This window comes from Oncorhynchus tshawytscha, linkage group LG01 (assembly GCF_018296145.1).
Source record: "Oncorhynchus tshawytscha isolate Ot180627B linkage group LG01, Otsh_v2.0, whole genome shotgun sequence".
In the NCBI taxonomy this organism is placed as follows: domain Eukaryota; kingdom Metazoa; phylum Chordata; class Actinopteri; order Salmoniformes; family Salmonidae; genus Oncorhynchus; species Oncorhynchus tshawytscha.
Window position 1 is genome coordinate 16,331,233 of NC_056429.1, and position 18,435 is coordinate 16,349,667.

Here is an 18,435-nt window from a genome sequence, read left to right on the forward strand (position 1 = left end):
GCCCCACCACAGGGCATCAGCTCTAATACTATACCTTACCCCCCACCACAGGACATCAGCTCTAATACTATGCCTTACCACGCCCCACCACAGGGCATCAGCTCTAATACTATACCTTACCACGCCCCACCACAGGGCATCAGCTCTAATACTATGCCTTACCACGCCCCACCACAGGACATCAGCTCTAATACTATGCCTTACCACGCCCCACCACAGGACATCAGCTCTAATACTATGCCTTACCACGCCCCACCACAGGGCATCAGCGTAGCTGGAGAAGCCAGTCTTTCCCTCCTCATCCACAGCATCCTTCTCCGCCAGGTACACAAAGTAGGAGGAGAAAATCAGCCCCAGGAAGCCGATGTACAGCGTGGTGATCAGCTCCTACAACAGAGGAAATGCAGATAGAGAGTGGAGTATGTCACTTGTAATGTGCAGTAGACCATGTATATGTGTTACATGTATTTCTTTACATTATTTACACATTTTACATTGCAGGTGTGAATCAAACTAAAATGATATCTGTCCATAACATCAATCATTACAACACATAATCTGATCAAGACTAGAGAGTGCAATGACTACATAGAAAGAGGAGGCATATGACTCTCTCTCTATCATTTCACACAGACAGAAGACTTCATCTTTAGGAAGAGTAGCTGCTGCTTTCTCAACAGCTAATGGGGATCCCAATAAAATACCAAATTCCTAATCTCCCCTATTTATATAAACCCTAAACCCTCAACCCTAAAAGAATAGCAGTAGACCCATTGCACATCATAGAGAAATAACCCACAGCTTCCTGTTAAAGATAGAAAAAAAAACAGAAGAGGATGTCTTCAAAAGAACCCCAGATGACTGAAATTAGAATACAAACAAAGAGGGGGAAACACATGAAGAGGTGGAAAGGAAAGCTGTTAAACATGACTCTCTACCTCTCTCTCCTTATAAAGCCTTGCAGGTCCTAGTGAGAGTATCAGAGGAATCTGTGATTGTGCAACGGGCCCTGTGATAATCACTGGTGGCAATATAGCATGGACAATATGGACAGACATCTGCCTCAGTCTACCCATAACCAGACAAGCTAGGCAGGAGGCAGGGCAACTCAGACAGAACAAGTGCACTAATCCTCTGGAAGAAATGGCAGCAATGTGAACCCATCATCTGACCACAGTGTCCTTATTTGGTTAAGAAATGTCCAACAATAGTTGTTTTATGTTTTATTTTCAAAGTCATGACTAACCACGTCTTTAGCCATCTCATCTACCTTGCTTTTTATTTGAATCTGCTTGATTGACTGAGGATTTATGAGAAGCCTACTCAGGGTACAGTAGACAAGTAGATCAAGTTAGATCAAGTAAGATCAAGTAAGATCAGGGTAGATTAATTCACTCTACTAAAAACAGCATTATACTCCAGATTACCTTTTGATATTTAACTTCATGTAAGCTCATAGTACTGCACATCATTATGATATGAAATGAGCCAACAGATGTAAAGGGATCTCCACCTGTCTATGGATGAAGACTACCGATCCAAGAAGCCTCCATGTTCCTCCCTGACGATCCACGTGCAGCATGCGTAGAATCTGGAGGAAGCGGATTCCCCTGTAATCATGGAGACAAAAGGCAACCAATGTCAATCAAACCTTAGCCTAATATACCTCTACTCTCTTCCACCTGTTTTACTCTGCAACAAAAACACAATTACAGTACAACACAAAATGTTACACTATTATTACAATATTATATTATTTGTAATTATGGTTGCAAAATTGCAGGAACTTTCAATACATTTCCTGGTTTTCCCTAAATCCCGGTTGGAGGCTTTCCCGCAATCAGGAGGTGAATAAGCAAGATATCTGGGATCCTCCAACCAGGATTTCTGGAAAACCAGGTAAAATATTCATTTTTACCACACCCAGTACCTGATAGCAGATGTGGCAAACACTTGGCCATTGGAGCCTACACCCAGCACTACGACGGAGGCAATAACCACTATCAGATCTGGGGGATACAGGGATACACCTGCACATTAGCATTGGCATCTAGCTCATAATCTTCAAATGTTTAAGTTGCCATTGAACAACAAAAGTAGTAGACATAATAGTAGAAGAAGTAAGAAGAGAGCCGGTACGAAAGTAACACAGGGCAAAAGTAACACACTGCTCCCTGCAACCCCCCGTCAAAAGTAACACACTGCTCCCTGCAACCCCCCGTCAAAAGTAACACACTGCTCCCTGCAACCCCCCACCCCCCGTCAAAAGTAACACACTGCTCCCTGCAACCCCCCACCCCGTCAAAAGTAACACACTGCTCCCTGCAACCCCCCCCGTCAAAGTAACACACTGCTCCCTGCAACCCCCCGTCAAAAGTAACACACTGCTCCCTGCAACCCCCCCCCCCCCGTCAAAAGTAACACACTGCTCCCTGCAACCCCCCACCCCCCGTCAAAAGTAACACACTGCTCCCTGCAACCCCCCACCCCCGTCAAAGTAACACACTGCTCCCTGCAACCCCCCCATCAAATTAACACACTGCTCCCTGCAACCCCCCCCCGTCAAAAGTAACACAATGTTGACTGATGACATGGAATTTAAAAAATGTTTAAGCACAGGCCATTGTCTCCTCTAGTTTATATTGCTTTTATAATGTTATCAAGATATCAACAGGTTAGAAAATTATATATGACATCATTAGAATTAAGCCTTAATCAAATGACTTGATAGATCAGCTTCCAACATAAGCTTTTATTGACATGTTAGTGGTTAAAAATATATATGATTCTAGGGGTTAATTACCTTGTGTCAAGCCATGGAAATGTGATAAGCCTCATTACTTTGCAGTTTGGGAAAATAATACAAACGTTTACTCTATCAAGACACGAGGAGCGGCATGACAAGGACAACTGGAGCACAGGTGATTGGTAGGGCTAAGCATGAACAATTGAAAATCTCCTACTATGGTTAATGTAGCTATTATTTGATCAATTTTAGTCTGATTAATATTGTAAGGCAAAATATTGTGTTTGCGTAACATTGAGATGGCTCCTTTTCATACATTTCTAACCTATAGCATGAATTATTCATGAAATGATGGCTGATAGTACTTTTGTTGAAAGTAAAGAGCACTTACAAACCAGAAACATGGAGATAAGACAGATATTGTGCACTTCTCGCCAGATGTTACTCCCGCCCCGCCGGCAGGTGCAAAATTAACTATGCGGTAGTCTATTTAATTTCAACTCACTTACCTCAGAAATGAAATTACAGTTGCTAATGGTAGAGGACATACACAAGTTGTTAGTCATAAAATATAGTCTCTCTAGTGCTATCGATCTGTGAGTAATTAAGAAACAAAAAGTGTTACTTTTGTCCCGGTTCTCCCCTAGTAGACATAACAGCAGAAGTAATCAAATTTGACCCCAAAAAAGAAGGGGTAAAAACATGTAACAACGGTGTCTGACTGTGTGAGATTTAATAAAGGATAAGCCAGGTGCACCTATGATAGAAATGGGTTTCCTGATGAAGCGGAGTCGTCCCTTGATCCCCACATATTTGCTCCTGCAGCCGGCAGACCAGAGCCGCACCACGTACTCTGTCCCAAAGAACAGCACCAGGACAATCTCCTGTGGACCAGAACACAAGCAGTTACAGACAACAATTAGGAGAACAGGGCTGGGGAAGAAGACACAAAACATTCAAACTAGTTCATTAAGACCAAAGCATATTACTATCACATTTTACTAAGACTACTACACACACACTATCTACCATTTCATACTATGAAAGTAATATGAGTGTTTTTCTAAGTCCAGTGCCAAGCAATGCATTGAGATGTCAGGCTTGATAAGAGCTTGGTGGGACTGGGACTTGACAGGTGTGCTGACAGAGAGAGGCTGAGGTGGTCTAGTAGTAAGGGAACCATTCACACCAGCCCACCCAGAAGAAGGTTAGATAGCATCTCTGATGACAGAGGATATTGAGCCAGGGTCAATGGCTCAGTGATTTGAGCCTCATGGCTGTGACAGTGCCTCAGCAGGATGTGCAGGTAGGATAAATAGTAAATCAGCTGGGTTGTGTTGGAGCCCTTTACACATCTGTTGGGTGGTTCAAATATAATAGTTGACATTTTGCCACAGTGCAAATATTGTGCGTATGGTGGGGAGGGGGGAGTGTGTTTGTTTGTGTGTGTGTGATAATTCTTCATGAACCAATATCTTTTTCATTAGCACCATGACTCCATAATATTTTGCCACCTAACACTCAGTAATAGCTGTCTTAATGTGGGTGGCCATCCCATTGCTTGCTTGAATTGGCTGCCCTACCACCCCCCTTTTTTGAAACCTAATACCACAGGCCCTGCTGCAACAACATAGCTCCATAGTCACAAAAACAATCCCCTGGCTGTCACTCACCCTATAGACACATTCACTTACTGCGAATGCAGTGACAGTGTCCTTCCTTTCCTTAATAATACTGTGGGTTGGACTGATCCTACAGGAACAAGTAGCACTGTTGTGTGGATTTAACATAAATAGCTACCGTGTTTGTGACTGAGGGAAAAAGTGAGAAGTGGGTTAATAACATCTATTTTAGTTGGACTTGACCGACCAGGCACAGCCCTACTTGTGTATACCGCAGAGAGAGTGAGAGACCAAATTTCATGGCTCTGTGCTGTGTCTATATAACATTGCACTATTTGTGGGTATTTGTGTCTAAAGGTTGGCCAAGGCTATTTTCCCACACCTGTCCAAACTGCTCCCCAGGGGCCAGCACCTCTACACAAAAAAGGTGCTATCTAGAACTTAAAAGGGTTATTTGGATGTCTTTTTCATTTGAAGAACGTTTTTGGTTCCAGGAAAAAAATGTTTTTATTCCAGGTATAACCCTATTCAAATCAAATCACATGTTATTAATCACATGCACCGAATACAACAGGTGTAGTAGACCTTACAGTGAAATGCTTACTTACAAGCATTGCTTACATGCTTACTTTCAGGAAGCTTGGCCCCAGTGATGTACTGGGCCGTACGCACTACCCTCTGTAGTGCCTTGCGGTTGGAGGTGAGCTGTTGCCATACCAGGCAGTGATGCAACCAGTCAGGACGCTCTCGATGGTGCAGCTGTAGAACATTTTGAGGATCTGAGGACCCATGCCAAATCTTTTCAGTCTCCTGAGGGGGAATGGGTTATGTCGTGCCCTGTTCACAACTGTCATGGTGTGCTTGGACCATGTTAGTTTGTTGGTGATGTGGACACCAAGGAACATGAAGCTCTCAACTTGCTCCACTACAGCCTCGTCGATGAGAATGGGGGTGTGTTCGGTCTTCCGTTTCCTATAGTCCACAATCATCTCTTTTGTCTTGATCACATTGAGGGAGAGGTTGTTGTCCTGGCACCACACAGCCAAGTCTCTGACCTCTTCCCTATAGGCTGTCTCGTCGTTGTCGGTGATCAGGCTGTTGTGTCATCGGCTCACTTAATGATGGTGTTGGTGTTGTGTCTGGCCGTGCAGTCATGAGGGAACAGGGAATACAGGAGGGGGCTGAGTATGCACCCCTGAGGGGCCCCTGTGTTGAGGATCAGCTTGGTGGATGTGTTGTTACCTACCCTTACCACTTGGGGGCGGTCCGTCAGAAACTCCAGGATCCAGTTGCAGAGGGAGGTGTTTAGTCCCCAGGTCCTTAGCTTAGTGATGAGCTTTGAGGGCACTATGGTGTTGAACGCTGAGCTGTAGCCAATGAATTGCATTCTCACATAGGTGTTCCTTTGGTCCAGGTGGGAAAGGGCAGTGTGGAGAGCAATAGAGATTGTATCATCTGTGGATCTGTTAGGGTGGTATGCAAATTGGAGTGGGTCTAGGGTTTCTGGGATAATGGCGTTGATGTGAGCCATGACCAGCCTTTCAAAGCACTTCATAGCTTCATGGTGCTTACTACTTTAATTTTTGCTTGTAAGCGGGAATCAGGAGGATATAGTTACGGTCAGATTTGCCAAATGGAGGGTGAAGGAGAGCTTTGTACGCGTCTCTGTGTGTGGAGTAAAGGTGGTCTACAGTTATTTTCCCACTAATTGCACATTTACCATGCTGGTAGAAATTTGGTAAAACTGATTTAAGTTTCCCTGCATTAAAGTCCCCGGCCTCCTGGAGCGCTGCCTCTGGATGAGCGTTTTCCTGTTTGCTTATGGTGGAATACAGCTCATTGAATGCAGTCTTAGTGCCAGCCTCAGTCTGTGGTGGCATGTAGACAGCTAAATCAAATCAAATGTATTTATATGTCCCTTCTTACATCAGCCAATATCTCAAAGTGCTGTACAGAAACCTAGCCTAAAACCCCAAACAGCAAGCAATGCAGGTGTAGAAGCACTACAAAAGATACAGATGAAAACTCTCCAGGTAGATAGTGTGGTCTACAACTTATCATGAAATACTCTACCTCACACGAGCAAAACCTTGAGACTTCTTAGATATCATGTACCAGCTTTTGTTTACTAATATACATAGTCCCCCACCCCTTGTCTTACCAGACGCCGCTGTTCTATTCTGCCGATACAGCGTACAGTTGTTAATGTCCCGTTGTAGTTTACAACGGTTGTTAATGTCCCGTTGTAGGTCGTCAATTTTATTTTCCAATGATTGCACATTAGCTAGTAGAACGGAAGGCAGTAGGGGTTTATTCAATCGCCTACGAATTCTCAGAAGGCAGCCCAACCTCCACCCTCTTTTTCTCCGTCTTCTCTTCACGCAAATGGGGATTAGGGCCTGTTCCTGGGAAAGCAGTGTGTCATTCTCGTCAGGTTCGTCAGACTCGTTAAAGGAAAAAAAAACTTCTGCCAGTTCATGGTGAGTAAGCTCAGTTCTGATGTGCAGAAGTTATTTTCAGTAATAAGAGACGGTAGCAGCAATATTATGTACAAAATAAGATACAAAATAAGTTGCAAAAAAAATGAACAAAAAACAGTGGGTTAGGAGCACGTAAAACGTCAGCCATCTTCTCCGGCGCCATGATACATGATGGGTACTCTTGGGTTCCATGTAGAACCCTTTCCACAGAGGGTTCCACCAGGAACCAAAAAGGGTTCTCCTATGGAGACAGCCAAATAACCCTGTTGGAATCCTTTTTTCTAAGGGTGTAGGAGACAAGTCTTGTTGTGAGATTTAAAGGAACCCAAGCTAGAGTGGGGATACATGATGGGAACAGCAACATGAACAACAACATGAAAACGTAGGTGAACTACCAGGTCAGGTCAGTGCTGGGTGAGAATAAAAACTGGGTCATGTTTTATTGTCCTATTTCACCTTGTGTTTATCTGATGTTACAGTGGGGCAAAAAAATATTTAGACAGCCACCAATTGTGCAAGTTCTCCTACTTAAAAATATGAAAGGCCTGTAATTTTCATCATAGGTACACTTCAACTATGACAGACAAAATGAGAAAAAAATTCCAGAAAATCACATTGTAGGATCTTTAATGAATTTATTTGCCAATTATGGTGGAAAAAAGTATTTGGTCACCTACAAATAAGCAAGATTTCTGGCTCTCACAGACCTGTAACATCTAATTTAAGAGGCTCCTCTGTCCTCCACTCGTTACCTGTATTAATGGCACCTATTTGAACTTGTTATCAGTATAAAAGACACCTGTCCACAACCTCAAACAGTCACACTCCAAACTCCACTATGGCCAAGACCAAAGAACTGTCAAAGGACACCAGAAACAAAATTGTAGACCTGCACCAGGCTGGGAAGACTGAATCTGCAATAGTTAAGCAGCTTAGTTTGAAGAAATCAACTGTGGGAGCAATTATTAGGAAATGGAAGACATACAAGACCACTGATAATCTGCCTCGGTCTGGGGCTCCACGCAAGATCTCACCCCGTGGGGACAAAATTATCACAAGAACAGTGAGCAAAAATCCCAGAACCACACGGGGGGACCTAGTGAATGACCTGCAGAGAGCTGGGACCAAAGTAACAAAGCCTACCATCAGTAACACACTACGCCGCCAGGGACTCAAATCCTGCAGTGCCAGACGTGTCCCCCTGCTTAAGCCAGTACATGTCCAGGCCCGTCTGAAGTTTGCTAGAGAGCATTTGGATGATCCAGAAGAAGATTGGGAGAATGTCATATGGTCAGATGAAACCAAAATAGAACTTTTTGGTAAAAACTCAACTCGTCATGTTTGGAGGACAAAGAATGCTAAGTTGCATCCAAAGAACACCATACCTACTGTGAAGCATGGGGGTGGAAACATCATGCTTTGGGGCTGTTTTTCTGCAAAGGGACCAGGACGACTGATCCATGTAAAGGAAAGATTGAATGGGGCCATGTATCGTGAGATTTTGAGTGAAAACCTCCTTCCATCAGCAAGGGCATTGAAGATGAAACGTGGCTGGGTCTTTCAGCATGACAATGATCCCAAACACACTGCCCGGGCAATGAAGGAGTGGCTTCGTAAGAAGCATTTCAAGGTCCTGGAGTGGCCTAGCCAGTCTCCAGATCTCAACACCATAGAAAATCTTTGGAGGGAGTTGAAAGTCCGTGTTGCCCAGCAACAGCCCCAAAACATCACTGCTCTAGAGGAGATCTGCATGGAGGAATGGGCCAAAATACCAGCAAGTGTGTGAAAACCTTGTGAAGACTTACAGAAAACGTTTGACCTCTGTCATTGCCAACAAAGGGTATATAAAAAAGTATTGAGATAAACTTTTGTTACTTATTTTCCACCATAATTTGCAAATAAATTCATTAAAAATCCTACAATGTGATTTTCTAGATATTTTTTCTCATTTTGTCTGTCATAGTTGAAGTGTACCTGTGATGAAAATTACAAGCCTTTCTCATCTTTTTAAGTGGGAGAACTTGTACAATTGGTGGCTGACTAAATACTTTTTTGCCCCACTGTATGTATAAACTATATACAAGTAATGGGTACTTTCTGGTTCTTCACTATCAAATAATTACATTATAACATAACTATTTGACCATGACATTTCCAGGTAAAACCAGGTGAACATGGAAATCAAATCGGATTACAATAAATCCCCAAAATTCTAAAATGGTTCACCTGGATGTCCAAAGGATTTTGGTGTCACGAACCGGTAACTCGAAGTTTGCAGAAAACAGCTAATAGTTTAATTTTGTTGTGTTCCCTAATCTCATAAAACTAGGACGGAGCTGATTCATAGGCCTGGGTATTAGCAATCTGAATGTAATTAGATGGATTAGAGATGGATTGGGCCATTCGGAAATGTTTGAGGAAGCACTGTGTTAATATGGTGGAATGATGGTGGAGGCCAGTTTCTGATAAGATGTTTGGTGGTGCCACTGTGCCACATAGCTGTGACATCAGTGGACCTGGAGTAGACTGGAGGACAGGACAAGAGAGAGAGACGAGAGCGTGTGACACGTGATGGATGTCGGTGCGTCCTGCAGGGCCTGGCTAACTTTACTTTGGCAGCTGTCTTGAAAGCCAAATATCCTTAAGGACTAATGTCCTCTCTGCCATCCAAAACAAGCACACAGATTCATGGATGTCAGCTAACCCTGAACTCGCTAAGTATAGCCACTTCACCACAAGTACGTGCCATGATGCCAAAGACTGTCTCTCACTCACGCACGCACGCAAACACACATACACGCAAACACACACAGAATATATGAAATACACAAACACTATTACATCATACACACACATGCAGGTGCACATAAAATGGGGTTGAACAGTTTAGTAACTAAAATATTCCCCTCAGGACATTGCCACCTGTCTTCCTTAATAATACTACCTTGTAGGTTTTGCAACTCTCATGTTTTGAGTTACAAATGTTTTGTTACAATGGGTAACTCTACCTCTAATGCTCTAATGTAACTACTGCTTTCTAGCTCATCAGTTATAGCTTTCTTCTGTCCTACCCACTGGGTTACTACCTACTGTTCTAACTGTCTGTCTTCTGTCCTACCCACTGGGTTACTACCTACTGTTCTAACTGTCTGTCTTCTGTCCTACCCACTGGGTTACTACCTACTGTTCTAACTGTCTGTCTTCTGTCCTACCCACTGGGTTACTACCTACTGTTCTAACTGTCTGTCTTCTGTCCTACCCACTGGGTTACTACCTACTGTTCTCGATCTAACCAAGCTGCTGATAGGAGAGCTCTTCTTCCAGGGTGTAATAAATGAATAACTCAGCAGCCAGGGAATCCTCCAAAGGGCACTTGCCAAAAGTTTAGAGAACACTGTATAGTCCTGTCTTCTGATTGCCCCCACACTGGTGAGGTGAGTGTGTGTGTGTGTGAGCGTGTGTGTGTGTGTGTTTAGATGCAAAGCATGATGCAAAGTCTTTATCCTGCACCATATCAGTATTTCTCTACCTGTGAGAATAGGACTGATAGCACTGAGTAACAACACTGAGTAGCCAATATAATGTACATCAACCAAAATCCCCAACAGTAAGCTCTGAAGCATGCCAATAACTATTAGATATAGTCTCATGCACCTATATAGACCCTTTCCATTTCATTTGAGGTTCACAATTTTTATAATACTGTTGAACACTGAGCTCGAAGTCAGTTGAATTTAAGATGGAGGTTAAGTCTGCGTCCCACTCAATATGTTCTACTCCCATCATGTGGATGTGGATGGTATTACAATAAAACAAAATCAAAAAGGTAGGTCACTGATTTGGTGAATCCATCCCAAATCCACTCACCATCACAAAGAGTGTTCCGCTGGCAAAATCGGCATAGTGTTCTATGGTGGACAGGACACTGAAGATAAGGCATACCAGGACCATGAGGAAACTGTGGAGGGAAGAAACACATGTCAAACTTAGAATCACGTATACAGTTGAAGTTGGAGGTTTACATACACCTTAGCCAAATACATTTAAACTCAGTTTTTCACAATTCCTGACATTTAATCCTAAAAAAAAGTAAAAAGTCCCTGTCAGGTCAGTTAAGATCACCACTTTATTTTAAGAATGTGAAATGTCAGAATAATAGCAGAGAGAATGATTTATTTCCACTTTTATTTCTTTCATCACATTCCCAGTGGGTCAGAAGTTTACATACACTCAATTAGTATTTGGTAGCATTGCCTTTAAATAGTTTAACTTGGGTCAAACATTTCAGGCAGCCTTCCACAAGCTTCCCACAATAAGTTGGGGGAATTTTGGCCCATTCCTCCTGACAGAGCTGGTGTAACTGAGTCAGGTTTGTAGGCCTCCTTGCTCGCACACGCTTTTTCAGTTCTGCCCACACATTTGCTATAGTTTGCAGTTGCAGTTGCAAACCGTAGTCTGGCTTTTTTATGGCTGTTTTGGAGCAGTGGATTCTTCCTTGCTGAACGGCCTTTCAGGTTATGTCGATATAGGACTCGTTTTACTGTGGATATAGATACTTTTGTATCTGATTCCTCCAGCATCTTCACAAGGTCATTTGCTGTTGTTCTGGGATTGATTTGCACTTTTCTCACCAAAGTACATTTATCTCTAGGAGACAGAACGCTTCTCCTTCCTGAGCGGTATGACAGCTACGTGGTCCCATGGTGTTTATACTTGCGTACTATTGTTTGTACAGATGCCTTCAGGCATTTGAAAATTGCTCTCAAGGATGAACCAGATCTGTGGAGGTCTACATTTCTTTTTCTGAGGTCTTGGCTGATTTCTTTTGATTTTCCCATGATGTCAAGCAAAGAGGCACTGAGTTTGATAGTAGGCCTTGAAATTCATCCACAGGTACACCTCCAATTGACTCAAATGATGTCAATTAGCCTATCAGAAGCTTCTAAAGCCATGGCATCATTTTCTGGAATTATCCAAGCTGTTTAAAGGCACAGTCAACTTAGTGTATGTAAACATCTGACTCACTGGATACGGTGAATTATAAGTGAAATAATCTGTCTGTAAACAATCGTTGGAAGAATTACTTGTGTCATGCACAAAGTAGATATCCTAACCGACTTGCCAAAACTATAGTTTGTTAGCAAGACATTTGTGGAGTGGTTGAAAAACAAGTTTTAATGACTCCAATATAAGTGTATGTAAACTTCCAACTTCAACAGTACATGTAATCAGGGTTGGGGAGTAACAGATTTTTTTTTTTTTAAACAGCAACTGTAATCGGTAACGTTACCAACAAAAATATTGTAATTGGATTACAGATACTTTTGAAAAACTAGATGATTACTTTGAGAATTATGTTTAAATTCAGAAAGGATGTTTGCGAGAATTTTTTTTATTTGGCCCTTCTCTGCATTGAAAAAAAGTCACAAGTTTAAGTTTGTTCCACCTGAGCGAGTCAGAGACCACTATGATGACACACCAAATGTGTTTGCTGGATGGAAGGAAAATAGCAGGAATAGGCTTTTGTAGGCTACAGTCCAAGCTATGTTTTCCAATGGTACGACTGCTGTCGGCATCCAAAGATTATCCAACTTGAATAAAGGCTTGGAGGTCAGGATGACAGCAGTGGTGTAGTCTATGGCGATACGGATATCACTTATTATTGATATCTACATAGCACATTGATGTGAATCACACTGCATTCTCTCTCATTTAGCTATTTGCGCATTAAGGATTGTGGCTATTGTAGATGGCTGTTCACAAATCTAAATGTGTATTTGAACCCAGTAGTTGAATTCAATGTCATCACTTCCACCAAAGTCGGTCCCTCTCCTTGTTTGGGTGGCGTTCGGCAGTTCACTTTTCATTTTCCATTTGTACTGTCTTTGTCTTATTACACCTGGCTTCACTCAACCAATTACTTGTTTATTATTTAACCCTCTGTTCCCCATGTTGTATTTGTGAGTGACTGTTATCTGTTATGTGAATATTTGTCAGGGGCTGCACTTTTGTTTTAGACTGTGATTTGGGACTAGTATGTGTTATGTGCTGTCATTTGTTAACCAGTATTAAAGTGTGCCTGTTTATTATACTCTGCTCTCCTGCACTTGACTTCGCCTCCCATATACACACCTTAAATTCAAGAAGTTTAAGCGGCCTACCAATCATTCTTTTTGAAACCTGTGGACAACCAGTGAAAAATGTGCTCTTGCAACAGCTGCATAGTGCGGATCCCAGCCTATTGAAAACAAATGGGGCTTTTATTGTTCAATCTAATTGATTAAAAAAAATAGGCCTAATGAACACATGCTCAAACCCGTTTGATAGACTTAAAGGGGCAATCTGTAGTTGCTACATCCATTTTTTGACTGATATATATAATTTATGTATATACATTACCAGTCAAAAGTTTGGGCACACCAACTCATTCAAGAGTTTTTCATTATTTTCATTATTATTACTATTTTCTACATTGTAGAACAACAGTTAAGACATCAAAACGATGAAATAACACATATGGAATCATGTAGTGATAAAACAAGTGTTAAACAAATACATATTTTATATTTGAAATTCTTCAAAGTAGCCACCCTTTGCCTTGATGACAACTTTGCACACTGTTGGCATTCTCTCAACCGGCTCATGAGGTAGTCACCTGGAATGCCTTTCTATTAACAGGTGTGCCTTGATAAAAGTTCATTTGTGGAATTTCTTTCCTTCTTAATGCGTTCGAGCCAGCGGTGGTATACAGATATAGCCCTATTTGGTAAAAGACCAAGTCCATATTATGGCAAGAACAGCTCAAATAAGCAAAGAGAATCAGATTAGTTTAGAAAACCTTTTCCTAAAAACCTTTTTGGATGTTGCATTGCCTGGCCCAGTCACCTTTTTTCTATCCCTTTATCTCCCCAATTGGTAGTTACAGTCTTATCTCTTCGCTGCAACTCCCGTATGGCAGGAGAGGCGAAGGTTGGGGGCGTGCGTCCTCTGAAACACAACCCAACCAAGCCGCACTGCGTCTTGACGCGATGCCCACTTAACCCAGAAGCACCAATTTGTCGCCCGGCACGCCACAGGAGTCGCTAGTGCGCGATGGGACATCCCTGCCGGCCGGCTGCGACAGAACCTGGACTCGAACCCAGAATCTCTAGTGGCACAGCTAGCACTATGATGCAGTGCCTTAGACCACCACGCCACTCATTAGGCCCTACCCATCTATCTTAACAAGACTGAAGAACACGCAAACACAACTCAAGATACTTGTTTAATTAACATCTCGCCTTCATAACTAACACCAGGGGACAGCTTTTCAAATAAAGCCTGAGCTCCAACATAGGGATAATAGGGATAATTATGAAAGGGGTTTCATTAGGACATGACTAACTTTATTGTGCATGCAGGTTTGTTGGAGTATGAAAATAATCAAATTAAATATAGTTGAAACATAATCCCGTGACCTTAGAATTATAAGGTTCTATCTGCAAAAACCTATTTGGAGATAATTGGCTTTAAAGATCTAAACCCTCATCGGGTTTAATTGTGAGAGTAATGTAACTTTTTTAACTTAACATGATTTGGGGTATTAAGAGGTACTGTACTATATATAATGCATTCAGAAAGTATTCAGACCACTTGACCTTTTCAACATTTTGTTACATTAAAGCCTTATTATAAAATTATTTAAATTGTTTTTTTTCCCTCATCAATCTACACACAATACTACATAACGACAAAGCGAAAACAGGTTTTTGAAAATACAGAAATACCTTATTTACATCAGTATTCAGACCCTTTGCTATGAGACTCAAAATTTAGCTCAGGTGCATCCTGTTTCCGTTGATAATCCTTGAGTTGTTTCTACAACTTGATTGGAGTCCACCTGTGGTGAATTCAATTGATTGGACATGATTTGGAAATGAGCACACCTGTCCCACAGTTGACAGTGCATGTCAGAGCAAAAACCAAGCCATGAGGCCAAAGGAATTGTCCGTAGAGCTACGAGACAGGATTGTGTCAAGGCACAGATCTGGGGAAGGTCAGAGGGCCAGAGGGAAGCCACATGACAGCTCGTTTGGAGTTTGCCAAAAGGCACCTAAACGACTCTCAGACCATGAGAAACAAGATTCTCTGGTCTGATCATACCAAGATACCAAGAAGAAACTCTTTGGCCTGAATCCCAAGCATCACGTCTGGAGGAAACCTGGCACCATTCCAATGGTGGCGCATGGTGGTGGCAGCATCATGCTGTGGGGAAGTTTTTCAGTGGCATGCACTGGGAGACTAGTCAGGATTGTGGGAAAGATGAATGGAGCAAAGTACAGAGATGAAAACCTATTCCAGAGTGCTCAGGGCCTCAGACTGGGGAGAAGGTTCACCTTCTAACAGGACAACGACCCTAAGCACACAGCCAAGACAATGCAGGAATGGCTTTGGGACAAGTCTCTGAATGTCCTTGAGTGGCCCAGCCAGAACCTGGACTTGAACTCGATCTAACATCTCTGGAGAGACCTGAAAAAAGAGGTGCAGCGACGCTCCCCATTCAACCTGACAGAGCTTGAGAGGATCTGCAGAGAAGAATGGGAGAAAATCCACAAATACAGGTGTGCCAAGCTTACCCAAAAAGACTCAAGGCTGTAATCGCCGCCAAAGATACTTCAACTATTACTGAGTAAAGGGTCTGACTGCTTATGTAAATGTAATATTTCAGTTTATTTTTAATACATTTGCAAAACTGTATAAAAACCTGTTTTTGCTAAGTCATTATGGGGTATTGTGTGTAGATTGATGGGGGGGGGATGTAATCAATATTAGAATAAAGCTGAAATGTAACAAAATATGGAAAAAGTCAAGGGGTCTGAATACTTTCCGATTGCACTGTAGGTAGATCAAGGCTATGTCGATAAATCAACTTTTGACAAAAATGCAGATAGAACCTTATATTTTCAAGTTCTCGATCAGAGAGAAGGGGGGGGGGGCTAGAATACTGCTAAAGGCAATGCTAAATTCTCCAAGTGCTGAGTTGCAGCCATTGTAAATCCTATGAACTGAACAGAACATGGAAGTAGCATTCCAGTATTTAGGCTATGCTGGATTTTCATCAAACATGTATGGTTTTATACATTTACTGATGTTGGGATTAATAAACACACTTATGGAGGAATCATAAAAAGAGAATAAAGCATTTCTGTAATCTGAAAATACCTGTCTTTCAATACCCTTGCCCTAGTACAGTAATATTGTGAACAAAGTCATTGTTGTGGTTTCATCACTTGGTGTAATTTTTGTATTTCCTAACATCTGGGGAGGAAGTGAAAAACTGAAATTAAAAATAATCCCTTTATCTTGTCATAACACAGGATCATCTTAACTGGATTTATAAAAATACAAATATGATGTCATATGTCATTGTTAGTCAGGTTATACACAAGTGTACATTTTCTGCAAAAACACAATTCCCCTGAGAAAATGACGTTATGCAGCAGTATGAAACACGGTGTATCCTTTCGATGTTGTTTCTAATTCTAATTTCCCCAAAATTATTTGTACTGTAGACTGCTGACATTTCCGGTTGTGTAGTAATACCTGCAAGAGTATCAATACAAAAACAACACAAATTAATAAAGAAATGTGTCTGATAGGCCAGTCAAAGCTCTTGGAAGAACAAAATAAAGGGAGCTACTAGCTACTGTAGTAAAGTGATAAATTGATGGGACTGAAGTACATGGAAGAGTAAACGACCGACTCCTGACCTCAGCAATATCAATAACACTTACCCACTGGAGCCAAATATGTAGCTACTTCCAAACCTGAGTGACGTCTGGTAACAGCATAAATGCAGAGTACGATATTGAAGTACTACACAGAGTAAAACCAAACTTCAAGCCCGACATGTATCCAAAGTTCATACACTCTAAAATCACTCATGCCTACAAAAACAGAAGAGCATAAGACTTAAAAAAGCAAAAACAGAAAACAAATCCTCCTGACCAAGGTCCCATGCCAAAACAATCACAATTACATAAGACAAACTGTCCTATTTTAATTCTCAAACTCTGAATAAAGCATATTTGGGTTCCAGAAAAGCACCGTAAAAACACTATGTATTATTATTTGTTTATCATTTATATCATTTTAAAGCTGGAATCCTTGATGTTAAAACTGACACATTACAACAACAAAGAATCTACAGCAAACAACAAAAACAGTGTTTTTTCCATTCGGGAGTCATTGCAGCAGTGATAGAACAGCAGAATATGTACTTTGTTTCTTTTTTTACTGGGTGGCTGTCACGCCCTGGTCGAAGTATTTTGTGTTTATCTTGATGTATTTGGTCAGGCCAGGGTGTGGCATGGGTTTTTGTATGTGGTGTGTATATATTGGGATTGTAGCTAGTGGGGTAATCTAGCAAAGTCTATGGCTGTCTGGAGTGGTTCTCAATCAGAGGCCAGGTGTTTATCGTTGTCTCTGATTGGGAACCATATTTAGGCAGCCATATTCTTTGAGTTTGTTGTGGGTGATTGTCCTTAGTGTCCTTGTTCCTGTGTTAGTTTATGCAAGTATAGGCTGTTTCGGTTTTCGTTACGTTCTTTGTTTTGTAGTGATTTGTGTTTTACGTTTGTTTATTAAATATGGATCGCAATCTACACGCTGCATTTTGGTCCGACTCTCCTTCACCACAAGAGAACCGTTACAGAATCACCCACCACAACGGGACCAAGCAGCGTGTCAACAGGCAACAGCAGGAGAAACATAATAAGGATTTCTGGACTTGGGAGGAAATCCTAAACGGAGAAGGACCCTGGGCTCAGCCTGGAGAATATCGCCGCCCCAAAGAAGAACTGGAGGCGGCGAAAGCGGAGAGGCGCCGGTATGAGGAGGCAGCACGGCGACTCGGAAGGAAGCCTGAGAGTCGGCCCCAAAAATGTATTGGGGGGGGGGGGTTCAGGGAGAGTGTGGCAGAGTCAGGAGTCAGACCTGAGCCAACTCTCCCTGTTTATCGTGAGGAGCCAAGGAGGAGACCAGAACCAGAGCCGGTGTTGGAGGTGAGCGAAGCAGAGACTGTGAAGGAGTTAATGGAGAAATTGGAGGAGAGAGAAATGAGGGAGTTGCTGTGTTGGTGCCTTTTGCATGGAATTCGCCCGACGTAACGTGTCGGGGATTTGATGGCACCTGGGTCAGCGCTCCATACTCATCCTGAGGTGCGTGTTAGTTGGCTGGTGAAGTTGGTGCCAGCCTCACGCACCAGGCCTCCTGTGCACATCCCTAGCCTTGCACGTCCTGTGCCAGCACTGCTCTCAAGATCTCCAGTACGCCTTCACGGTCTAGCCCATCCTGTGCCACCTCCACACACCAGCCCTCCGGTAGCAGCTCCCCGCACCAGGCTTCCTGTGCGTGTTCTCGGTCTAGTACCACCAGTGCCAGCACCACGCATCAGGCCTACAGTGCGCCTCGCCTCTCCAGCGCTGCCAGAGCCTTCCTCCTCTCCTGCGCTGTCGGAGTCTCCCGCCTCTCCAGCGCTATCGGAGCCTTTCTCCTCTCTTGCGCTGCCGGAGTCTCCCGCCTGTTCAGCGCAGCTAGAGCCTTCTTC

General features: G+C 42.6%; 1 protein-coding gene across 1 annotated transcript in view; it reads right to left on the reverse strand.

Annotated features, from left to right (window-relative positions):
- LOC112260298 (potassium voltage-gated channel subfamily KQT member 1-like) overlaps positions 1–18,435 on the reverse strand; it is a 71,398-nt gene that overhangs the window by 40,780 nt on the left and 12,183 nt on the right. Inside the window, exons 2-6 of the mRNA XM_024435338.1 lie at positions 10,716–10,806; positions 3,504–3,630; positions 1,931–2,009; positions 1,514–1,610; positions 247–387 (exon numbers count right to left, since the gene is read on the reverse strand). Of these exons, the coding sequence (XP_024291106.1) occupies positions 247–387; positions 1,514–1,610; positions 1,931–2,009; positions 3,504–3,630; positions 10,716–10,806 (535 nt within the window). The remainder of the gene's footprint in view (positions 1–246; positions 388–1,513; positions 1,611–1,930; positions 2,010–3,503; positions 3,631–10,715; positions 10,807–18,435) is intronic.